The sequence below is a fragment of the Tauraco erythrolophus genome, chromosome 3 (genome assembly GCF_009769465.1).
Source record: "Tauraco erythrolophus isolate bTauEry1 chromosome 3, bTauEry1.pri, whole genome shotgun sequence".
Classification (NCBI taxonomy): Eukaryota; Metazoa; Chordata; class Aves; order Musophagiformes; family Musophagidae; genus Tauraco; species Tauraco erythrolophus.
In genome coordinates, this window is record NC_141467.1 from 76720199 (window position 1) to 76745722 (window position 25524).

The 25524-nt window shown below is 39.5% G+C and overlaps 1 protein-coding gene across 1 annotated transcript; it reads left to right on the forward strand.

Annotated features, from left to right (window-relative positions):
• Window positions 1–3516: 3516 nt before the first annotated feature.
• On the forward strand, window positions 3517–25397 carry RIPK2 (receptor interacting serine/threonine kinase 2). The gene is made up of 12 exons (XM_086609444.1): window positions 3517–3716; window positions 6954–7107; window positions 7993–8148; window positions 10470–10627; window positions 13721–13770; window positions 14123–14284; window positions 18163–18248; window positions 18431–18520; window positions 19139–19244; window positions 23059–23238; window positions 24454–24927; window positions 25342–25397. The coding sequence occupies exons 1-11, from the start codon at window positions 3529–3531 to the stop codon at window positions 24777–24779; spliced, it is 1656 nt and encodes a 551-aa protein (XP_086465570.1). The 5' UTR covers window positions 3517–3528; the 3' UTR covers window positions 24780–24927; window positions 25342–25397.
• Window positions 25398–25524: the final 127 nt, after the last annotated feature.

Consider the following 25524-nt stretch of genomic DNA (forward strand, 5'->3'; position numbering starts at 1 on the left):
TTTCACCAAACATTTCTTAAATTCAAGAGAGAGAGTTTCCATCATTTAGAAACAGTATTTAACAAAAGTTTTCCTTTTATCAAAAGTCTGATCTACCTTAGGAAGGCTAAATGAATAGAAATCCTGCCTGCAATCGTAATGAAGGACTCTGAAACTTCTCTTTGAGTATGAAGAGTCCTTTTTTATTCTTATGTCCATGAGATAATAAGCAATGTGAAAGGCGCAGCTTGCTGTACCAGGTCATTTATTGCTTGACACAGTGGGACAGATGGCAAGTTACAGGTTACATCACCTGCTCCTTCAAATGCAGCAGCAGCACTCTCAGAAAAACCACAGACTGAATTAGGCCCAAAAAAACTTTATGGCATGATAACACATTACAAGTGATTATCAGATATTCTACCAGTTGTTCTTATCAGTATACTAAGTGTCTTCTGTATTGTCAACTGCTCATTTTCAAATTACAGTTTAACAGGTCTGTGCTGTTCACCATTTAGTCGCTGATTATCCTTAAATCTGCCGTTGATTTTTCCTGCAAAGTGACTTTGCAATTATCACAAGAAGGTATTCTGCTTACATTTAGAGATAACAAAGAGATTTTAATTAAAAATCAGTAACATTGGGAACAATGAATTTTAGATTTTTTTACATATGATGAACTGCTGAAACAAGTTAGGCCTTACACTGATTGGGAAATATAGTTATGAAGGTATTTCTCAAAAATTATTCCAAGTGATTAAAAAGGAAATCAACTGTACGTACTATAAGTGAGCGTACTACAAGTCTCTCAGATATGAGGCTATGATCCAATTTACTGTTGGAAACAGAAAGTCAACAAGTTACATGGCTTTCCTGAATGCCTTTACAGCATTGATTTAAAGCCAGTTACACAGTTAATCTAAAAAATCAGAATACTACATATAATACTTCACTTGACATCATGTTGTATTTGAGTTTTACAACAGTTAACAACTTCAACATAATGTCAAAGGAATATTTTAAACTTTAATTTGCACTGCAATTACTTTGTATTTTAGCTGCAGCTTACGCCACACAACTTCAACAATGAAACCTTAAGCCAGCTGTGATGCCACTTATGTCATTTGAGAGAATGCCTTTTAATGCACTAATAAAAAAAAGGGAGAATTCCAGAAGCACTAATGATTTACTCTGTTTTTTCCCTCGATAGCCCCCTCTTTGTCTTGGGAACTTCAAGTCACCAATTTATCTTTTTGGAATTTCTATTTTGGTGTGCCAACAAAACACCAGCTCACCACCAGCAGCTCACCACCAGCACTATGCCACAGAACTCAGATCAAATAGAGCACTCCTCTTCCCTTTCCAAGCTTGCCTTCAAATTCTGACAAAATTCCAAAAGATCTGCAGAAAGCAGCAACTAACTACTTATTCCTGTTATTCATCCTGTATTCCTTCACTATGATGAAAATGTCAATATTTCTTCCACTCAGCTTGCAGTCTTAGCGTGATCCAAAACCCACTGACATCAACCTATAAGGATGGAGTTTTTAGACAATATATACGGTTCTAAGCCACAAAACCTCTCTATATTTTATAATAAAACAATTAATTAAGGACTATCATAATACTCTTGGCACTGTTACCAACCTGTCACTTTTTATAATTACAATAATTTTCTTATTTTTAAAGTTAATATACTTAAAATTATAAATATACATGAAATCAACATAACACATGGCAAGATGATGTGCAAATAACTTTTTGTACAATATCTTAAAATTTTTAGTAGAGTAGCATTCATAGTTTCTCAATGGGAAATATCAGAAGTATGTATTTACCCAGTGGTTTTATAGTACATGCTCTCTGTGTATGTCATAGAATCATAGAATGGTTAGAGTTGGAAGGGACCTCAAAGATCATCTAGTTCCAACACCCCTGCCATGAGCAGGGAAATCCTCCACTACACTAGGTTGCCCAAAGCCTCATCCAACCTGACCTTGAACACTTCCAGGGATGGGGCATCCACAACTTCTCTAGGCAACCTGTTCCAGTGCCTCACCACCCTCAGAGGGAAGAGTTTCTTCCTTATATCTAATCTAAATCTCCCCTCTTTCAGTTTAAAGCCATTGCCCCTTGTGCTATCACTACATGCCCTTGTAAAAAGTCCCTCTCCAGCTTTCCTGTAGGCCCTCTTTAAGTACTGGAAGGCTGCAATAAGATCACCCCGGAGCCTTCTCTTCTCCAGGCTGAACAGTCCCAACTCTCTCAGCCTGTCTTCATAGACATAGGACACAGGCTAAATGAAAACTGAAAACAGAGCAATTCAGCACTTGCTATATATGGCTGCTTAGCATGTTAGTAATGCTGCAGTATTTGGAGGATATAAATTGTCCAAGGTATCAGAGAATTGAAAAAACATAGCAAAACTATCTAAGTACCAGAACCTAGACAGAACTGAAAAATAATTGCCATGTTTTAAAACACATGCTGTGAAATATCGCACAATACCATAGTCTGAAAATTTCGTTTCCCTCATTTTCTGGTCCCTAGCCCTTACCGGTAGAAGAGAGGTGAAAAGCCACAGCCGTTTAGCCCAAGATCCATACACACGGAAAGGCGAGGGATTTGCTCAATTTATCTCCATTTCATCCTGCAGAAGTATCACTCTTTGTGGAAAGCTGAAGACTTCTAACTTTAAATTAAAGCATTTTGTTAGGCTTTGAGAACTTGACTCGGTGAACAGCCTTGAAAAATCTTCCTGCGTAACCCCGTCGCGTAAAGCTACCACAAACCCCCCAAGCTATCAGGCAGCTCTCTGAGCGGGGGCAAGGGTGAACTGGCACTTTCTGGAAATTTCAAAATTACCTTTTTGAAACACTGCTATCCTGAAAAATCCTCCCAGGACAGACACGGAGAGAACAGGTGAGTCCCTGCCGTCAGGGGGAAGAGCTCGTTCTCATCTCACTTCACCTGAGCGATGAATGTACACCGGGAAACGCCCAAATCACAGCTCCGGGGTGGCGGCGGTGGGGGGGCTTCGGGCCGGGCTCGGCCCTGGCATCCCGCATCATCTTTCGGGGACAGAAATAACGCATCCTCCGCCCGCCTCCCGGGCGAAGAGGGATCCTTCTCTCCTTCCCCATACCCGGCCTGGGGGGTGCCACCAGGCACGACGCCCCGACTCCCCCGAAGCAGCAGGCTGCTGGCCCGGCACAGGTCTCCTGGAGGGCCGCTGGGACCGACACGGCGCTTCCCCGGCTCGCTCCGAGCTTCCTCCTCCCCGCAAGGCTCATAGAGGCGTCTCCGCCTTCCCCGACCCAAGAACCCGCAGGAGTCCGTTTTCCGCTGGGAAGGGAAGTCGCTCCTCCGTGGCGCTGAAGGAGGAGCGGGCTGCCGGCGGACTGGAGAGGAGGCGGACCCGGGAGGTGGAGGGAGAGGCGGGGAAGGAGGGCGAGAGGAGCGACGCTCTGGGTTCCGCTGCGCCCGGCGGAGAGACGGCGCGGCCGCCCACGGGCAGCGCGGACCCGTCTCCGGCGGCGGAGTGCGAGGATGAGCGACGGGGACGGTGGAGGTAGGGCGGGCGCCATCAGCTACGCCCTTCCCTCCATCCCCTCCAACAAACTGCCGGACCTGCGTTTTATCAGCCGTGGCGCTTACGGTACCGTGTCCGCCGCCCGCCACGCTGACTGGAGGGTCCCGGTGGCCCTCAAATGTCTGCAAGGGCCATTGCTAGACAGGTAACGGGGATGAGGAGGGGAACAGCAGGGATGGGGCATCGCAGAAGGGGCGGACGGGGGAGGAGGGGGAAGGTGATGGGGGCGGCGCGGCTGCCGGGTGAGGGGGCTCGCCCTCACCCGGCAGCCGCGCTGCCTCCATCACCCCTCCCCTCCCCTCAGTCCAGCCCCCGTGAGGAAGGACTGAACTGAACCGCCTTTCCCCAAGGAAGGGGGTCCCACGCTCCCTCTTTGGCCCGAGACACTCCCATAAGTGCGTCCCGTCGGTGGTTAAAAAGGCCCCACGGGCGGCGAGGCTGGGCTCTACCGGGCTTGGGTCGAACTACCACGGCGAAGGTTGATGGATCAGAGTGGGTGCCTCACTGGGCAGCGCTGTTTTAAAGCCAAGGGCAAAGGAGATCCCATGAAGACTGATTCAGCTTGAGCCATAAGAACGCACGTAACCAGCCCCGGAGCTTCCTCTCTTTCGGTCATTGAAAATGGCCGGTTTCAGTCTCGGCGTGTGAGACACTAAGCAGATTGCGTCTTTTGAAGGTTTTTTACTTCTGCAGAGCACGCCTCCGTTCCTCCTCAGGGTGGGATTTGCACAGTTCAGCTTCTTTCTGGGTCTGTTTGTTGCGAACCGTTTTGCTGAAGTATCAGTGTGATATTAAAATAGAGTGATTACTATAGGTTCGTTGTTTACAGAGAGAGACGGGAAGAATGTAAGGAATGTATTACTGTATCCACTAGACATTGCTTCTAGCTCCTAGAAGCTTCTATGAGACAACGCACTATTTTTGTTGTGTGTTCTTGTTTGTTTGTTTTTTTTTCCCCAGATCTCATAGTATTGAGATAAGCTAATTTAAAGTAATTGGCTTCTAGGCCCCCACATACAACTCATGTTTTTTACTAGCTCTTCAACATGTAGCAGTTATGTTCCTCATTTTCTTGGGACCTACTGACAGCATGTTTATTGCAGGAGCTCTCACTCCATGTAAGGGTGCAGAAGGTAATCATTTTTATTCCATCCCTGCCTCATTCACTCTCAATAGTGCCAATTTTTTATCATATCGATGCAAACTTGCTTCTTCTTAGGCTATCTGAATCCTGCCTGACTGTAAACCTGCCTCTTGTGTCTTACCTAGGTGTCTTTAATCTTTACTGCCTCAGGTTTCTTTGGCGTAGTATTAGGTATTTGGGCAGAATAGCTTCACTCAAAATAACATGGCTTTTAGTCTTGTGACCCAATATACTAGAATACAAGATAAGTTGTTTTAAGCTATCTCACCTCTTGCTCCCCAGGTGTGTATACAGATGCTTAATCTTTGTAAACGTGCCAGAATGAAATGGAATCTCGGTTATGTTCTTAAGCAGGAATATTGTGTTCTCTGATAAGTTTATCGTTGGGATTTTTTCTTTTATTTATATGTCTGCTTAAATCCCTGTTAATTATCTAACCCATGAAATTATGATGAAAAGGGCAACTGAGATAATCAAAATAATTCCGCTGCCTATCATATATCGTACAGAGCTTGGAAATGCTATCAAAAGACCAAAAGCTGTAAGAAATCTGTTATACCCGAGTCCCTGCAGCAAGTGATTTATTGGTTGTATAGTAGGCAACATAAAACGCTATTCGGTAAATTCTGTCAATAAAAGGGAAGAGTTCACGGTGCAGTTAATTCCCCAAACAGGAAGCCTGCGCTGTGTATCCCAGATCTTGGTGTGTGACCAGCCAGAGAGCAAAGCCAATTTGGAAGCTGCTGTGGACTTGTACTAATTTAGGCAGATGTGCTTCAGGGCCTTGGAAAACCCCTAGCTTTCTCAAACCTCATCTTCTCTGGAGAGAGAGGAAGGGAGGGAGTGGTATCTTTTGTCCCATGCTTTTCTTGAAGGCTGCCTTTTTACTTTGATCATTTCCTACAATAGAAGCCTTTTTCCATCACATAGATAAGGACCAACAATCGCCCTTAATTTCACATTCATCCAAATTCAAAGTTTTCCGGCGTAAAAGCAGCAGGCTTTAGTTCTCCAGGCTGCTTCTTTTGACCATATACTCTGACGCTTTGTGACGGCTAGATCTACATCAATGGGTCCAGACTGACCTGAGCTCTTCAGAGTGTGCCCTGAGCTTGATGGACGCCCGGGAGCTGCATGGCCACACTGTGCTGTGCTGAGCCAGTCGTGCTGGGTGTAGCCCTGGCTTGTATACACAAGCTGTATTGCTTCTGAATCAGTCTGGCTCACATCCAAAGGATCAGTCTTAGATGTGCTGTAGAAGTCCTGTATGTGGATATCCTAGTCGTGTACTTGTACCTGTACTAGTCTCCGCTGGTGTAAAATCAATTTTTTTTTTTTTGCTTAGAATTATTCCTCTTGGTCCAGGTATCTGCACTGTTAACAAACCCATTTTTATTCAAGAACATTAGAGATGTAACACATACAAAAAAAATTATCATTTTTAGGGATAGAAGCATACTCATTCTTAAATAAAACTTGATCTTCTTGAATCCACATGCTGCAAGGTCTGGATTTGTGAAGATACATCAAATTCACATTTATGAGGAGGTTTGATGTAACAGAGGTCATTCACACAGCCAAATTCAGGTGTCCAAACATTATGAGGCTGGTCTCTTCCAGCTTCCTGTGCATCCAGGGAATGTTTTTTCCGGAGAGTGATTCAAAGTGGGGGCTTTGGAAGAACAATTTATGTGAAAACAAAACATAGTTGGACATTCCTTTTCCTTCAGAAACTGAAAGTGCATTCCTTTAACCCATATTATTTTAGTCCAAGTCAGTGTCTGCTAAATTGAAACAGCTAAGAAGTGCAAGTATTAAAATCTCCACTCTGTAGGAGATTAATACTGGGCCTCAGTGAAAACTCAGGGTTTGAAGATGGGCAGTAAACCAGGACAAATGTAGTTGATTATTACCATTATGGTTACACAGGATGGTGAAAAGTTGGAGTTCTGACTGTATCCTCATTTACTGGAAACACGGATGACGTGTGATGGAAATAGAGAGATTTGTGTGGTACAATTAAACTGGGGAAGCTGTCTTGTATTTACATTTGCAGATTCTCATTTGTCTTAAAGCATCTTGTTATCAAAACAGCATAGTGGGAAACAAATGGTGAAAGGTGGTGGTACTGCATATGGGTGCATAATTTTTTTAAGAGGTTATAGTGAACCCAACATTTGCTTTGAGTTTGCTATTATTGGTATGGTAACCTTTTTTGTTTGTTTTCTTTTCTTTAAGTGATAGAAACCACCTTCTAAAAGAAGCAGAGATATTACACAAAGCCAGGTTCAGTTACATTCTGCCAATTTTGGGAATTTGCAATGAGCCTGAATTTCTGGGGATAGTAACAGAGTACATGACAAATGGGTCATTAAACCAGCTTTTACATGAGGTAAGTGTACTTACAGTCTCTAAATACAATCCCTGGTTGTTTCAAATAGATTGTGATTTCTATACTTAAGGAAAGTATTACACAAAGGTAAGGATTTTTTCCTGAATCTGAATCTTTATTAAAAAAAAAATTGAAGATTTTTAATTTAGTTTATAGAAGTCAAATATTGCTAATCTAAACAGATATGGATATTTCTACCAGATCTTACCCTCAGGCGTTAAGTTCTCCTGTGCTGAACTCTCAGCCGCTCCCATTAGCTTGGTCTGAGCATCCAGTATTGCTACTGTAAAGCTACTGCAATGTGCCTCAGCAGCACTGCAGTCTTGTCTGTACCTTTAATCAGCACATATCTCATGCCTTAGAGAGCTCAACTGTGTGTTTTTCATAAAGATATTAGTGTCAATGTGGCTTCTAAGATTCCAGTTGAGATTTACAACCTTTTTCTTGGTGTATTAATACTTATAAGGGTGGTATTTTATGCTTACTTTCACCACAGCTTTATTTTTTTCCCAATAAGATATGATTCTTTCCTTCATTTGTGTAATACTTATAATCTGTGGGTTGCAAGTTTCATACTGGAGTTCATTTGTAAATCGTATTTCCATATGAATGAGTAGTATAGTAAATGTCCTACACTGTGTATACCAGTCATGAACTATTATGTGAATGCTGGGGAATGGAAACATAACACTGCATTATATATTTGCTTTAACAGCTAACCAGACTTAATGCTCAGATGAAATTTTTTAAGGAGTTCATGTAGTGTATGTTTTAAAAGATTACTGCTTGTCCAAGTCGCTTTCTTCTTATTATTAAAGTCTTTATGTTGTGCTGTTAGATCAGAACAGATGATTATATTCTGGTTTTGTGGTTTTATCTTGGCAGAAAGAGGTATATCCTGACATTCCCTGGTGCCTGAGATTCCGCATTGTTTATGAAATTGCTTTGGGAGTAAACTATTTGCACAACATGAATCCTCCATTGCTGCACCATGACTTGAAAACCCAGAATATTTTGCTGGATGATGAATTTCATGTTAAGGTATGAGTTATTTAATTCTTCTGTTCTTCAGCCTCCAGAATGAGCAAAAGTGGTTTTAATTATTATAGAGGAGGAAGAGTAAGAATGGGCCATATAGAGGGGACGTAATTGTATGCCAGATGTTTTCTTCTGTCCTTGCTGTCAGAACTTAACAACTTCTTTTGTAAACTCTGCTTTGCTCAAGTGTGGATTTGATCCAACTGAAAAGATCAGAAAGCCAGAATTTGGGCTGCTTGTTCTATAGCACTATCTGATACTTAATAGCAGTGACACACTCTTGTAGGGCAACATTCCAAGGGTAGCTACCTTTGGCCCTTTCTGAGGACAAAATGGAAAGTGTTCTGCCTGGAATGCTCAGACAAGTTAGTTCTGGAGGACCCTAGATCAAATTCAAATGTTAATACCCTATTTGATATTTACCCTGCAATATGTACATATATGTTCTGTCAGTCTAGTGTAAGAACATGTAAAACGTAACTGCGAAATCTGTACGTGTTGGAAGATGGCTTTTGTGAAGATCCTTAGAGCAAGAAAACATGCGTAGAGAAGTAATGTTAGTTTAAAACTTTAATTCTGCCTTTTAAAATTTCGCTGCCATGATGTGAAAAGAGACTAAAAGTACTTCTGACAGAAGGGTTAGGTGCTTCCATAATTGCAAGATTTGTTTGGGTTTTTTTAAAAGATCCTCTGGTTTTAAAATTGATAGAATACGCTATGCAAGTAAATGAGAAATAAGAGATATTTTGCACTTAATTTATACTTGAATGGTGAATGCTGCAGTTTTCACCATGAGATGAACCTTTTTGAAAGTCCCTTGAGCAAAGATCAAAGATCCAGTGTTGATTTCTTCTTTATCCATTGCAAAGACATTTTTCCTGGCAGCAAGGTGCCTTACACAGTTTTGTCTCCGCTCACACCCTCGAGCAGGTCATACCTCCTCCCACTCAGTTGTGCTGGTGTTGCCATCTCTCGAGCTTCCTGATAAACCTGATTGGGGAACTGGTCCAAGTAATTTTTTTATCCACTCTTTTTTTTTTTTTTTTTTTTAAACCCTAACAACACTGATGTGGTCTGGTGCTCTGCCAGACAGTTGCTTTGCCGCAGCAATTGAAGGGAAGAGATTAACTCTTGCATGCCTGCCCTGCCTCCTCTAAGGAGTCTCTGGAAGACTGCCCTTAGGGTTTTTGAGTGTTTTTTTGGAGTAAAGCAAGATTTTCTAATTTAGGACAGCTAGCAGGAAAGGCAAGGAAGGTTATCATGCATGCCAAATAAAAGTATTGCATATGTAGAAAAGTAACACCATTCATAGAGTGTTTCTGGCTGTCCCAGATCTACTGAATGGGCAGGATAACATGACCAGTTACAGTGAGGAAAGCTTGATGAGAGTGTGTTACAGAGGGAAAAAAGGTTATTTTTCACTGTGGATTTTAACTGTACGCTCTCCAGAAAGCTTATTTCTGTTATCTTAGTTGCCACAGTGCTCGCGTAGGCATCTTTGTTGAAAACAGTTTTGCTCTTATGCAAATACTTGACAAGTGCAGAGCTCATAGCTGGCTACTTATCTTTCCCCATTGTATGCCAGGCACTCTGCAGCTCAACCAGCAAACTTATTCTGCTGGCTGTTTGTCTACCTACCCATAACCTACTCTGACATCTTGCTCTCTGGCTCACAAATGTCTGGGAATGTAAACTGAAGTCAATTAATTCTTTATGTAGATGTACTGCAAATTCTGTAGCAAGGGACAAGGCCTCCAAGTGCACAGTAAAGAAAATATTCACCAACTTTTTGCAGCACAGAATTTTGGAATATCAAATTTATTAATTCGAGATTAATATTTCATAATTTTGGAGGTGAACTGGAATACCCTACGATTTTTCTGTGAGAGCAACTGTCTCGAGACATCTGCAAGCTAAGTTACCTAGAGCTATTATGATTTATACTAAATTTCTGCTTTCTTCACAACCAGAGAGCTACAAGTACTCAATGGCTTTTTGTTTGCTCTTTTTAACCAAAGAAAGTGATTGTCTTCACACCAGATAGACTCCCATAGCAGATTCCCTAGCCAAAAAGCCTGAGTCCTTCTTTAAAAGAAAAAGAGGGCAAGGCAGTGCTATAGGGATAGCATGAGTCATGACCTGGGAATGCTTTCTGATCTGGAGCTGGTGTTTCCTGTTGCTAGGACAACCACATACTTTTTGTGTGTTGGGTTAAGGACTTGAAGTGACCCATTCTTTAAGGCACATTCCAGGAATTTCTAACAAGGCTCAGCACATAAGTTCTTCTCAGTTCTTCTCAGAACAACTGATTTTTTTCTTTACAGATTGCAGATTTTGGCATGTCAAAATGGCGTGTCATATCCATGTCGCAATCACGAAGTGAAACCTCTTTGCCAGAAGGAGGGACGATTATCTACATGCCACCTGAAGATTACAACCCCAGTCAGAAAACTCGAGCAAGTGTAAAACACGATATCTACAGGTAGCTCATGTTGTCCTCAAGTGGGCTTTGCAATCTGAATTCAAATTTGATTTAATTAAATTAGACTTTCACATATTTTCAGCAATGTTATTTTTTTCAGAAGTATAATAAGTGTATAAGCAACAAATAGAATTGAGTGGCAGCCAGATTTGATCACCTGTTTCTTTAGGAAACACTGTGACAAGTGTAATGCTCCAGAAACTAAGCTAGAACTACAGAAAAAGACAGAGGAGACTGGTTTCTATCAATGACTGTACTCATAGAGACAATGTAGGGAGGGGAAAAACTGTCCACACCAGTATCTCAATGCACATACCCCTGTAATTCATGCACATCAGTTAAAATGCTTTGCAGAGTGTATTTGGGGGAAAGAAGAAAGCATATGTTTGGAAAGGGATTAGGGAAAAAACAGGGTAATGGGATTGGAGGGAGTATTTAGAGAGCTCTCCTTAAGGAATAATTTATTTTAGGAAAGTTCAGGTAGATTTGCGTCAGTCAGTTCCGAGTTGTAGAAGCAACAGAATAGGAAGCAGTAGAGTGGTGGTGACCCATGTAGCAAAATGGCAGTTGCTCTTAGCATATTAGAGTTACAATTAGCTGATCTGAAAAGGCTTGGAGAGCTCAAAGATTACTTGAACGATTGTGGAGGGTATTGTCATGTGTAAATGGAGATCAAGGAAGCATGAAGAGACATATCACTGTGACAATGTCCATCTCTGTTGCGTTCTACCACCTTTACCTTCCACTATCTGTGACAGGGTTGAATTTTGATGAGAGATGAATCAGTCACAGAGGGTCTTACTGACCATCTTACTTGACCACTTCCAGGGAGACCACGATTTCTCTTAATTATCCTGTACCCTTAAGGGATACATAAAGTTCCTTGACATTCCTGTCCAAATAATAGAGATGGTAACATATCTGCTTTCCTCACCCTTTGATGAGAAAGTTTGGACTAGGAAGACATTAAAAAGGAATAACAGTATATTATGGGGAAAGAAGTAGCAGTGTGTCCTCCAGCTTCTGATTTTAGAGGATTTGAAATTGTGGCTGGTGGCTTAATGAATGAGTGGAGAAGATGCCGCTGAATGTTTGTGAGAAAAAAAAAAAAAATGCTTACAGAGGAATAACAACCAAATGAGAGAAAATAAGAGAGAAAAGATAAGTAGAAGATCTTAGAAAACTGATAAATTAGGAAGGAAATAGATTATTTTAGAAGAGAGAAAAGAAACTGAGGCAACATAGTAACGAGGGATGGCAGTTCAAGGTAGGAAGACATGAAGGTAGAGAAACAGTGAAGGAAACGACTACCAGAAAAGTCACAGAGAAAGATCTGTGCTCAGGATCAGAAGGAGATGTTATGAAGCAGAAATAGAAAGGAAAATAGTAATAGTGTAAAAAGAAATCAGTAGGAAGTGGTATGCTGCAGTGTTGTAGAATTGAGAAAGCAATCTTTATTGTAGAGGGATTCCAAACTAAATGAAAGGCTGGTTATCTGATTAGTTGACCACAGCAGATACAGCTGAATATTGTTGAGATATTGAAGATAACTTGTGAGGATCTTTCTTAAAGAAAAAAATCATTCAAACAACAGTGAAGCAACACTAACTTTTACAAAAGTAACAATTTGTCATGCCAAAAAAATCAGCCCAAAAAATCTGCCTGCATAAATTCCTCAAGAATGTACCCAAAGCAGGCTTTCTAACAGGGAGGACTGCTTTTACTAAAAGTTACTTGAATAATTTTTAAAATTGATGAATGCTGTAATGTGAATGGAATAAGTAGTTAGGAAAGCTCAATATAAATGATTGATTTGAAGCGTCAGTTACTTCGCTCTTACTTTTTTTTTTGATAGTGAAAAAATAATTCTTTGTATAGTTTAATTTTTATTCAGTTGAAATTGGAGTTCAATTTTTTTGAAGTAAAATTTGAAAAACTTTTCAATCCACTTTTAAATTGATTTACTGAAAAATAAAATAGTAGAGGTAAGCTTACAAGGATATGTTTGACATTTGAAATTCAGTTCTTAAGCAATGAAACTTTGTTGCTCTCTTATTTTAGCTTTAGAACTACTGGATTTATTCCTCACACCAAATTCATATTCTTAAATAGGAAAACCAGATTTGAAGTTTTTACATTCTTTTTCTTTTTTTTATCTTTTATTTGCTTTAACTCCATTGATTATTTTTTTGTAAATTAAGTCGATGTTTCATTTAAATGAAATAGTCTAATCCAATTTCAATTATAAATTTGTTACCTTTTATTATAAAAATAATTATAAAAAAGTTACCTTTTTTTTAATATATCCTGATGATCGAAGAGGGTGACTAGTACAGTAAAGATGGAGCAGATATGTCTTCGTATTCACTGAGCCACTTCCGATTCATGTTGATACGAATGGAAAAAAAAAAATCACTGGTTTGAGTAAGCAACTGTGTGTTCAGCCTGCTGGCTGTAGCTCATGGTGGTCTTCCCGAGACTCTTTTGTAAAGTGAACTTTGTATGTAAAAGGGACATCTCTCCCTATAAAGAAGATTGCATATGTTGAAAGAATTTATGTCTAGGAGGAGAAACTGGAGTGTGCTTTCCAGATACAAGTCTGTATCTTAGCTGGCTCTGACTTTGTGTTGGGATAGAGGTGTGGGTGAAAGCCATGCTCCCTGCTAGTACCCTGCTTCCCATGGGAATGTCAGAGAGTTTCTGTCCAGAGTGGGGAAATGCCACAGTACAGTTAGGATAGAGAAGCTGGGACTCTGGGGAGCACTTTGCTTTGTGTACCAAGATTTAAACTGCATGTATATAATTCACAGTGTATTAGTAGAGCAGACTAATACAGATTTGGAATAGGAGTTTATATGCCATGTACCTTTTCAGTATTTAATATTATTAGCTAGTTCTAGTTGAAGTCACTGGTTACAATTCCTGTTAGTTTTCATATATTCAGGTCATCATAGTTAGCTACAGTCAGTCCTGTGTGTGTCATGCAGGATCATTTTAGTAAAATATTTTTAATAAAATGAAGCTTAGCGCATTGTGTTATTAAGTGTAGGTAATCCAAAATAACACCGTCTATACTTTTTATACTTTAAACAGTTATGCAATTATTATGTGGGAAGTGATGTCAAGGAAACAGCCATTCGAAGGTAAGGCCATGGCTTTCTTTAATTTATTTCTACAGCTTTACATAAAGGCTAAACCTGAGACCTACATACCTGGGGACTTCATTTTAGGAGTTACTTTTTAATGATTCAACTTGCAAGCTTCTTGAACAACACTTTGAGTTACTTTTCAAATTACACAACTCTCTATATTGTTTTCTTTAAATTACAATGTTATTTGATAAATTAAAAATACATTTTTTTGTAAAAAAAAAAAGAAACATAAACTTAATTTGGTGAACTATAAAACTATGTCTGCAAACTAAGTTATTCTTCCTATAGTAAGCTGTTTATATTGCATATATTTCTAATGAAGGCACGATGTCTATTTTGACAGAAGTTATAAACCCCTTGCAGATAATGTACAGTGTGTCACAAGGACAACGACTAGACTTAAGTGAAGACAGTTTATCAATGGACATTCCTCATCGAGTGCTCATCATAAGATTAATAGGAACTGGATGGGCACAAAACCCGGATGAAAGACCATCGTTCTTAAGTGAGTTTACCTTGCAAAATGAGAAAGGATTTTTAAATTGCCAGACTTCTGTTGAGCATGGTACTTACAGAGTAATGTTATAATCATAGAAGGCGAATGGTAAAGATGTCAAGAGATCCATGTGCTCAGTATTGTTGCATGTGATAAGGTACTCGTCTGCTTCCACCATGTCTGTAAACAAACTTTAGGAATGGAAGTACGTGTGTACCATAAACCCAAGTTGTTAGTTGAAGTCTTTTGCATTTGCCATCTCTAATTTACCTGTAAAAAAGCAGCACATTTTTTTTAGCTACTTCCATGTGGGATTTTTTGTTTATTGTTGAAGGGAACATTTTTTTTAAGAAGGAGGTGGAAGTGAAGTATATAAGAGTACTGTGGGATTTATGAGCAAGCTGGCAAACACACCAACAAATAATTGTGCATCAGATAAGCCGTAGTGACTTCACCCTGTGTTTGCATCTCAGAGTAAATGTTTTTCACTGAAACTTTATCTTTGACTGCTTCACTTCCCAGATCGAGCAGGAACTGGTTGAACCCACACACTTAACATTCTCTTTCCATCTTTCCTCCGTTCACCTTTTTGTCCATGAGACCAAATATAGATACTTTCAGTCTTTTTTACGGTGGATTGCAGAATTTAGAGAATAAGACCGAAGTGGGAATTTGTAGAGATTAGAGTGTCATAGCGTGAATGGGACAAGTTTTGGTTTGATTTTTGCAAACCTGTGTATGTTGAGTCCAAGTTTCTCTCTCATACAAATTTCTCCTTAACACACTTAATTTTGTGGTGATTTTCAGCTCTTGTCTAGCCATTGTGTAAAGACAATTCCATCAAAACTGGCAGAAAGGGATCGCCTGTTTTCAATGGTGAAATTTGCTCTTGCGAGTGTTGCTGTGGTCACGTATGTCAGTGTTGTGAAGCTGACAGTGGTTCCTGCAGCTGCCTCACTGTGCTTGTTTAATTTGCAGGTGCTTTAAAAACCTCCACCCTACTCCTTCAGAAAACATGATCTTAATTCCATAAGGAAAGCTGGATCACCTTGGAGAGGCAAAAGTGTGGAATAAGAGTTACTGAAAGTATTCAAGTGTAGAACAGTACAAAGAGCTCTGGCTTAAACAATTCTATCTTTTAAGTTTCTCACTGGTTAAGTTGAAGATGCAATGGCTCAAGTGTGACATACTAGGGGGTTTTAGTTCGTTCTGCTGTCTTAGTGTTTTTTTTTATTGGCTTTTTTTGATGTTACAAGTAGAGAGGTCTGCACTCTTAATGTTTCATTTGTAGCTTTGGTGAACAGAAGCTTGTTTACTATTTTGAAAACCTTTATAGGCACACTTCTTTTGAGCCGTAAAGTGTTTGAAAGTTATTGTTCAGATAGCTTAGAAAGAAACGTTCATAATTTTGTTTTTTTTCATCAGTTTGGCAGAGAACAAAATGGGGATGCATCCAAACACATGCAGCATCTTCATGCTCAGTATACAGTCCAAAATGATTTACATGACCTTTTTTGAGACACTTTTATTTTTGTATTAAGAACATTTTAAATTGTGGTGTTATTTTAACACTAGTCTTGTTTGCATGATTTTAATTTGAGGATTCTTTTTTTTTTTTATTTTTCTCCAAGCAAGGAAATGTATCTATTTACATTTTTTTTTTTTTAAATCAAATGACATAGACAAGTCATGAGATTTCCTTATGTTCTTTTGTTTTCCTGTGTCAGTTAACCAAAACAAAATAGCAATCAAAGTCTATGGTCACACTGAAGGGATGATTACCCAGGATATGTTCTACAGTTTGAGCTAACTTGGATTCTGTTATTAGTGCTGTGTCTGTAGTAAGATGATCTTTGAAGAAAACATGCCTTGCTTTTTCCTCTACTTTACTATCATAAAAAAAAAAAAAAGAAAAAGAGGAAGCTGCAAAACTGTTGCAAAGTTAAGGGAAGAAAAGCTCACTGATTGGGAAATTTTGCAATTACCATAGCACGGGGTGGAGGTGTAAACCAAAACACCCAAAATCCTTTTTGATAAATAAATTTTAAATAGAAAAGCTTGGTTAACCTGTCTGTTCCCCTTACAAAGGAAGGACAAAGACTACTTACCACCATGTTTCTGCATTACTCTGTGCTTGGAATGTGTACCTACAGTTTAATTATAACCCATAAAAATTAACAGTGCTAGTATTTCAGCATGGAAAATGGAGTGCCAAACCTGTAAAACTCTGTTTATATTGATGTGTCCCAGTTTTAGCTGGGACAGTTAGCTCTTCTTTTTAACAGCTAGAAGAGCTCCGTGTTTTGGTTTTACTCAGAGGCTCGCTCTGAGAAGAATGCTGATAGCAAGTTGATGTTTGTGGTTGGACGTGAAACTCCAAGGACTTTTCAGTGTGCCGGAGTGCAGAAACACGGCGGGATAAGGGGCGAGCATAGCTGGGACAAGGGGGACACGATTCCCCTTGTGATTTGTGTTGGAACTTGAGATTGAGGGCCAAACTGGCCAATTAGTATTCCATATCATGCAGCGTCATGCCCAGTATAAAAGTGAGGGACAGCCGGGAAGAGGGGCTTTTGCGCTTTGGCTTTTGCTGCTTTTGCTCTTTTGCGCTTGCTGCGCTTTTGCTCTATTGCCTTTTTTTTTTCCTCTCTCTCCCAGTACTCCCACTCTCGGAGTACTATCTCTCTCTCTCTCTGCCCCTCTCTATTTCGGGGCCTCGCGTTCATCCGGGACTGCAGCTTTGGGACAAGACGGGCTTCACATACGAGGGGGTGGTGAGCATCTACACTGTGTATTAAATCATCTGTATTAAATTATTCTTATCTCAACCCACATTTTTCCCGTTTCTCCTTTAATTCTCTCCCTCATTCCTGAGGGTGGGGGAGAGGGAGTGACCGGCTGTGTGGGAGGGTCAGCCTAACCCATGACATGATGCAAGAAATTAAGATTCCCATTATTGAACGTACGTCTTGAAGATGCTAGTGGAAAAGTCAATGTGGGAGAACTGTGTTAAAATTACAGTAAAAAATAAAGCTACGTTAATAAGGATGCACCGTGAGGGATTGCTAGCGCAGTAAATGAATTTGGCCAAATGAGTGGGGTTGACAGAAATGCAGCAGAACTGTGATATGCCATCGTCCTTTCCTGAGGTTTTGTTATACTTGAGCACAGTTTCATAGAGATGTTTTGAAAACACAGTCCTCTCCAAATATGAAATATTTAGTTTCGTAAACCTTTCAGCATTGGAAAGCAAGGAAGCAGAGCACAGGTTGTCACTTGCGTATTGGATTGTCCTGTGCCTCCCTGTGCAAGCAGATGATTGTCACTTCTCTGACTTGCTGCCTTTGGTGAGCGTGAGGACTCTATCAGTTGGATTCACTGGAAGTGATGAGTCAGTGCCTTGACTATCACCATCTTCTCTGGTCCTGTCACACATCATCTGTTCTGGATATTGTTGTGGTGGGAGTTTGTTTATTTCTTTTTCTCATATAAATCTTTACACTTCTGCTGGAGTGGGAAGACAGTGACCCACTCTGAGGTCTTCTGCTGTTTGGTCTCACTTAGCAAACCAGGCTTGTTGGGTCTATCTTGAAACACAGGAAACCCACCGATCTATCCATTCCAGGATGGCAAGACTCATGGTCTGGCACAGTCCTGGATCTCTTTGGATACAGAGTGCTGAAGTGGCCAGCTTAGGATGAGGTTTGTTTTGGTGATGTGAAGTTGTTGTAACAGGTGACAGCAAGAAGACTCTGTTTAGCAGCATAAGGAGTTTGATATGTATCAATAAACCAATTACTTTTGTAAATGTAAGAAAGTAGCTTTAGCAAAAAGAAAACTTAGTTTCCACCTTAAATCCTTCAGCAGAATACTCTTTCTTTGTTTAGAATGTTTGATAGACCTTGAGCCAGTGCTGCGAACATTTGATGAAATAGCTATGCTGGAAGCAGTAATTCTGTTGAAGAGATCAAAGGTAAGTGGCTTTTGTTACAGTCGTGAGTTGGTCAACTAAGTTGGTAAGTTTTGCTTTCTAAAAGAAATGTAATCTCCTTTGCCATTTATCTAGTCTTGTATCTGGCTGAAGCATGTGTTTGTGCAGAGCTGCTGTCTTGTCTTATAGCAAAAACTTAATCCAAGTAAATATGTCTCTTCCAGTCTCTATATGAATCACGATGTATTTACAAGAGTGGAAGGAAAGCAGATGTGGAGCAGATATCTCTAAATATACCTCTGAATCCCCAAGAGGTAAATATTTTACATGTTGCATTTGGTATATCGACATCATTAAAGATCCTGAGAGCTTTAAAGGGAGTTGACTTAGTCAGGGGAATTGTTCTGCAGTTTACTTTCCCATGCAGTCAGGAGAGGCATAAAATGCATTAGCTGAGCTGGTGTGTAGCAAATGCATAGTCATCTAAGTGAAGATAGTCAAGGATGGGTAAGCAGAAATAAGAAGGACGTGTTTGGTATATCCTGTAAGTGTGGGAAAGCCATTCCCTCAAGGAGGAATGCAGCACACAATGTCTGCAACTTGTAAGAGATTGTCTTCTGCTCCCTTTCTCCTCCATGAAGCCTGCTTATATAGGGTCATACAGATTTCTTTTGTATTTTAATAATGCTGCTGCTCTTAGTTCTTACTAATAGTTAAGCTTGTATACAAAATTGCTGTCAGCTTTGGAAAAACACAAGTATTAGGATTATCCAATTTCTTTTGTTTTACTCTATTTAATCATGCTGCCTATTGAGCATTTAGATAGTAAAAACACAGGTAGGAAAACACAGTGATGGTAAAGTACTCTGTAACAATTGTGTCTTTGTATTTATTTAATGTGCCTTTTCAATATACAACTGGAATACTTTCAGGAAACATCTTCTGGCTCCATACAATGTGATGCACTTCCGCTTCGGAGCATCTCTCCAGATATATCAAGACTCAAGTCTGATCCCAAGTGCAATATCCTCTCCTCAGGTAGAGATACTCATGCTTTTGTGCAAACTTAGGTTGTCATTGCAGCTTTACGCTCCGACTGTGACATTGCATTTGCATAGTAGAAAGTTGCATTTCTGTTTATGTCAGAAAAGAGATGTATTTTCTAAACTTAGTGCTCTAGGTAAAAAAACGAGAGTATTTCTGCTCTGATTTTCGGTACCTGTCACTTGAGAAATCCCCACAGCTCACAGCTTCGGTTTTCCTCTTCAGAGTCATGAGTGCAGAGATTCTTTTACTTGTCCCTTCAGACACTTGACAGTTTAGTTAATAATGTTTGGACTGCTTCTAAAGAGAAAAAGGCTAAACATTTGGAGATAACTCTTAAAGCTGAGTAAACTGCAAGTTCCTAACACAGCTCAACCTCTCGATCATTTTCAATTCAATGAATAAAACAGCTTTAATAAGATTGCCTTGCATATGTACCTGTACAGGTCTTTTGTAGCTATCACTTTTTCTGAGTAAAAGTTGGCAAAATTCCCAGGCTAAACTCCATTTTGAGGTTTTGCTGCCATCAGAAGCCAGAAAAACGCAATGAGACCCAGGTGGAATGGCAATACATTGTGCAACTAAAACTGCACTGAAGTTTCTTCTCTTGAAAGAACACACAAGTATATTTCAAAAGAATGGAGCCTCCCTTGGCTTTGCAGGGACCAGTGGTGTGAAAGCAGACAAGACAATTGACGTCACTGCTATAAAGTATGGCAACAGAAAGTGCACTGAGGGGTGGCAAAACTGGAGATGTTCTGGTAGAGGTAGGAAGGCACAGGCAGTTTCTTTCCCAGATCCCATTTGAACACATCCACAATTCTAGGCTTGTACTCAATGTACTAGAAAGATATAAATACAGCAGGAATTCCAAGGAAAATGAATTATGGGAGGCTTAAGGAATGTGAGTTGCTGGGGAAAATGGCAGAAAGCAAACGTAGTGTATTTTGGCTGTACCTCTACCCAAGCATTGATCTATACACAAAGCATAAAAATCTTAAAAGTGAAAAATAACTTACCATGTGACCAAGCTTAATAGGAACGTTGTGAAGAATTTTAGAAAGTGGAGTATTAGCTTGAATATGAACATGGATAAGTGTAATAAGATAAGATAATGATAAATGTCAGCCCTTTTTGGCTGCTTGTTCCTGTTAAAAAATGTTATATCTACCTGTGAAAGTCATTGGTGAGGTTGTGGTGGTACTATTAATCTGATTGATCAGTTGTTGGTGCTTTAGAGAATCGTGGCTTAGACTTTGTTGCATGTATGTATAGATACTGTAAAGCCTGTGAAAATACTGTCTACAAAACCGTACTATAGCAGAAGTGTTTGTTATTACTTTGCCAATATCTGCATCAGATCCTTTTATTATGGAAAGAGAGACTGACATTACTCTCACTTTGCCAAAATTAGATCCAATAGTTTCCGGTGAAATTCTGCTCCCAGGTAGCTGTCAGAGATGAGTTTGGCATGGTACCAAGGCAGAAGTTAATGACTATAGATTTTAGTTGAGTTGTTTTTTCCACCAATACAATTAGAAGAATTTTTCAGAAAATTACTCCTTCAGAGTTAGGAACCATCTTCTAACTTTCAACCTCTAATTTTTCTTCCCTGGCCAGCTTATACACACATTTGTTCTTGGACATTGCTTTAAGCTGAAATAGCTCTTTTCCCATTTTTATAGAATCATCAGATCATTCCAGTTGGAAAAGGCCTTTAAGATCACTGAGTCCAACCATTAACCTAGCACTGCCAAGTCCACCACTAAACCATGTCCGTAAGCACCACATCTACATGGTTTTTAAACACCTCCAGGGATGGTGAATTCACCACTTTCCTGGGCAGCCTGTTCCAATTCTTGATAACCCTTTCAGTGAAAAAAATTTTCCTACTATCCAATCTAAACCTCCCCTGGTGCAACTCTAGGCCATTTCCTCTTGTCCTGTTGCTTGTTATTTGGGAGAAGGACCGACACCCACCTCACTACAACCTCCTTTCAGGTAGTTGTAGAGAGCAATAAGGTCTCCCTCAGCCTCCTTTTCTCCAGGCTAAACAAACTCCGTTCCTTTTTACTTCTGATATAGAGAGTAATCCTTTGTTTTGGGTAATACACTTTGTTTTGCTAGACAAACAGGATGTGCTCTTTAGAAGTCCATTTATAAAACGGCCTTCTTCATTCTCCTGATATCCTACTAGTTCTCTCTGTGCATGTTCTAACTTAAGCCATTGATAAAAACTGTGCTTAAAATATCTTAGAATTTTATATTTTTCTTTTTTACCAGATCCTTCATTACAGAATAATCTACCTAGGTTTTTTTTCCTCATCTCAGTTCCAAATCATTAGCCTCAGCTTCAAGAAGAAAGTCTAGATTTCATGTTTTGTGCTGCCAAATTTCCACTTGTATTACTCCAGTCTTCTAGGTCAGCTAGGTTCGTTCTTAGTAACTTAGGTCAAACCGTTCTTTCTGAATAACATCTGCAAATTTTGTGAGCATGTTTCTATTTTTTATGTTAGAGTCACTGGTCAAGTTCATTCTCCCATAGTAGTACAATCCTAGCAATTTTGTCTTTAATGCTATTAGACATCCGTTTGTGTTTAGTGATCTATAACAATCTATCCCAGCAGAGCTGTTTAAAATCCTTTTCTACAATGATCTTTCACTCACACTAATTGTCTCCTAATCCTTTAACATTCACACAGTAGATGACATCTGCTGCTTCACAATATATAGCTCTGCCCAGCTTGCTTTCTCTCTCTTTAATGAAATGAAACGCTGGTTGCTATGAGTTTCTAGTCCACGATTTTTTCAATAATGACAGTGTTGTTTCTTTCGCTTTTTCGTATTCCTGCTCCTTGGATTTATAGCCATATTCTTCTGCAGGTCAACACTCTGATCTAGGAATACACCTTCATATACTCCCATTGGATGAATATCTATAAATCCCAAGCTGACCAGGGAGCTACTTGTTCTTATTGTGCCTTTAGTTGTTAGTCTGAATTCTTACGTTTCTATCTCTGGTTCTTAGTTAACATCTTTGAAGCTCTTTATCAAGTGACACTGTGAAAGTTTGTAATGAAAACTGCATACAGAATTACGCATGTGCCCTGTAATTTGTTTCTCATCAGCTATTTGTCATCTTTTCTGAGTCATTCCTACTGCTGCTTTCACATCCATCATCTTTTTCTGCCATAAAAAAATCTTAAAAATAGAAACGATTAAGTTTTCCACCTGATAAAACCCTTTTTTCCTCTTTCTTTTCAAAGTTTACATGAAGCTTTCTTGAAGTCATATGCTGTTTTGACCAACTACCAAAAGCTTCCATTGACTTCCCACCAAATGTCACCATTGGTCTTCATGTTCTTTCCCTCCACCTGAATCTTTCTTTCAGTCTTTCCACCTTTATTATGCTGCTGAACTTCATCAAAAGATGTTAGTCAGCTTTCATGCTGATTCCTAGCTACCTCTCCAAACACTTGAAGAAGTTATTTTGTTCTTCCAGTTCCTATAAAATTTTGTTTTGCAGAACAGAGCTTCTTTAAAGTTCACGTCTACTGAATTAGTTCTCTCAATGTTCTTTTAAAACAGAACAAGACCCCCAAACACATGGTCAAACCCTAGTAAAAGATAAGGGACATAAATGTACTCAGAACCTGAGTGTAAGGAAGCATGTGTTATCATTGAAGTGAATTTAGGTAGTTTATGTCTTGTTTCATGGAATTGCTCGAAATAGTCTTTGATGGCTATGTTTTACTTGAACATGGAAGTAATACAGCTCGCTCTTCCCCCCCCCCCCTTTTTTTTTAAGATGGAAATTCTGCAGGTCCACACTCTCTCAGCAGTCAGAGCACAGATGAAAATATTTCTGTAACTCAGAGCGCCAAACTTCTTGTGCATCCATACAGTAATTTTCCCTCATCTGACAAGAGTATTTCAGATGCCTCAAGTTCTGCATCATGTATGCTGCGGTCATCACCAATTCCTTCAGGTACAACAAACACTGATTTAATTCCAAGACTCACACTAAGTGTCCTAATAGCAAATATATGTTTGTGTGAAACGGACACTGGAACTGTTGTTCATCTGTAAAATGAAAACAAAGCGTACTTCAAATTAAGAATGTAGGTGATTCTGTCCTTGTACCCTTGTGTTGCAAAGTAAAACCAATGTAAAGTGTGACCCAGTACATGTGCTTGTACCTCCTAGCTTTTTTCTCTCCTTTTAAGCAAACTTAATTCCTGCTGCCTTGGGTCTTCTTAATTCCCTTTGCTCCTGTTGTTTCTCCTTTCTCCTGCTGCTGCAGCAGTGCTGCAATTCAATCGAACTGGAAAAAACTTATCTCGAGCTTAACTCATCAGTTGCCTCTCACTTCTCCCCACTTTTTAGGCCTGTCAATCTTCCTCTTAGTAATGGTGGGGCAAAGAAAAGCAACAGCTGTGTCAGCATCTCGCCTTTAACGATCTTGTGCATTAGTTGAGAGCCCAAAGTGTGATATTCCAATGCATCAAATACCTGTTAAAAGTGTACTTCTAAAAAACAACAAAAGAAGCTTTAGTGCATGATGAATTAGTCAGATATTTTTTCTTTTTATGAGCCACATAGTAACATGCAACTTCATAAAGAGCTGTTGCATCATCCTTCTTCTGGAAATATGAGAATCGGCACCTTTGCATTGTGTGAATCCTCACTCAGCTGGGGGAAAATACATGGGAAACTACAGGAATGTTTTCAGTAAACTTCAATAAAAATCCCACTGGAAAGTGAAGTTACCACCTCTCTCTTTTTAGTACCAGCTTGGGTGGAATATTGGAACGGGTTGAACATCTTCAAGAAATCCCATCACTTGAAGATGCTCAAAGTTCAGTACAAGGCCCTGAGCAACCCGAGTTGTCTTTGAAGTTGGCCTGGCTTTAAGCAGGCCATTAGAACAGATGACCTCTTTGAGGGTTCCTTCCAAACTAAATTATTTTATGATCCGGATAACATAAATACTCTAACCACCAAATTTGACAAATTGGAACATTTTAAATGTAAAATACAATAGTTAAATGTTGAAAGCATTTTTAGTAGTCTAGTGTATTTCTGATCAGAACCAAGTTTTAAACAGAGCTTCCTCAGCTTGTTCTTTGTCCTATGGCACTGTTTATCGACAGATGGTTACAATAATAATTTTTTTTTTTTTTTTAATCCTCTCCTATCTCAGATTTTGTTTTGGAGACCATACAACAGAATTTAGCTCATCAATGGATTCAAAGTAAAAGGGAAGAAATTATTGATCAGATGACGGAAGCATGTTTGAATCAGTCACTGGATGCTCTTCTCTCAAGATTTTTACTCATGAAAGAAGACTATGAACTTATAAGCACCAAACCTACAAGGACATCAAAAGTCCGACAACTGCTTGATACCTCAGATAGCCATGGAGAGGAATTTGCCAGAATTATAATACAAAAGTTGAAAGACAACAAACAGCTAGGACTTCAACCTTATCCAGACATTGTATCTAATTCTCTAAGACTGCATCTTTAAATTTATTCTTACTCTATGAAGCCACGTGAACATTTCTTACACCACAAGTCTTGTTTCTATGTAGTAGTTTTATATATGTAGTGCTTTGTCTTTACTGTGCCTTTATTGAGTCTCAGAAATGACACTGAGTTCATCTGGACTGTGTTTGGTGAGTTTTAATTAATCAGCTGGAGTGCAATCATAAAGCCAAACACTTGACGCTTATCGACTCAATTCATATAAGTATTTTGTTTATAGATGACAAAGAAAGAACATTAAATGTTTCCTTTTTATATATTTTCTGTTTATCCATATCCTTTTACCTCACAGGTTTGAGACAACTCATCTCAACCTGGAGTACTGTTTTTTTTCTCCCTCCATCTGGTCTTTCTCATCAATGGAGAAAAACATCTCGATGCTCTATTTCAGAGCATGTAGGCTGTGTTTATAATAAATTTTCTTCTTTCAGCCATGCTGGTGACTTGTACCGAGATATTGGAGAAGAGCAGTAGGTGGGAGGAAGTTTACATTGCATTTTCAGAGGATTTTTTATTATGTTTTGTTTTTCCCATTTTGTTGCCAGGGCAAGCACTTCAGGCCACTGCATAAGAAGAATGCCAGTCCGTAAAGGAGCCTGGGGACAAGAAGTACATTGTGCTGATCATCTTTGTTGTGCTGAGAAGTGATACTTGGGAAAGGGTGCAGCTATAGCCTTTTACATTCTTTGGTTACACCCACTTAAATTCCTATTGAAATTGTATTATGA

Bases quoted from the DNA above. Each gene is read 5' to 3' on its own strand.
- RIPK2 (XM_086609444.1), top strand. From the start codon at position 3,529: ATGAGCGACGGGGACGGTGGAGGTAGGGCGGGCGCCATCAGCTACGCC. The intron at 18,249-18,430 runs GTAAGTGGCTTT...TGTCTCTTCCAG, and splicing joins TTCTGTTGAAGAGATCAAAG to TCTCTATATGAATCACGATG. The intron at 18,521-19,138 runs GTAAATATTTTA...GAATACTTTCAG, and splicing joins TACCTCTGAATCCCCAAGAG to GAAACATCTTCTGGCTCCAT.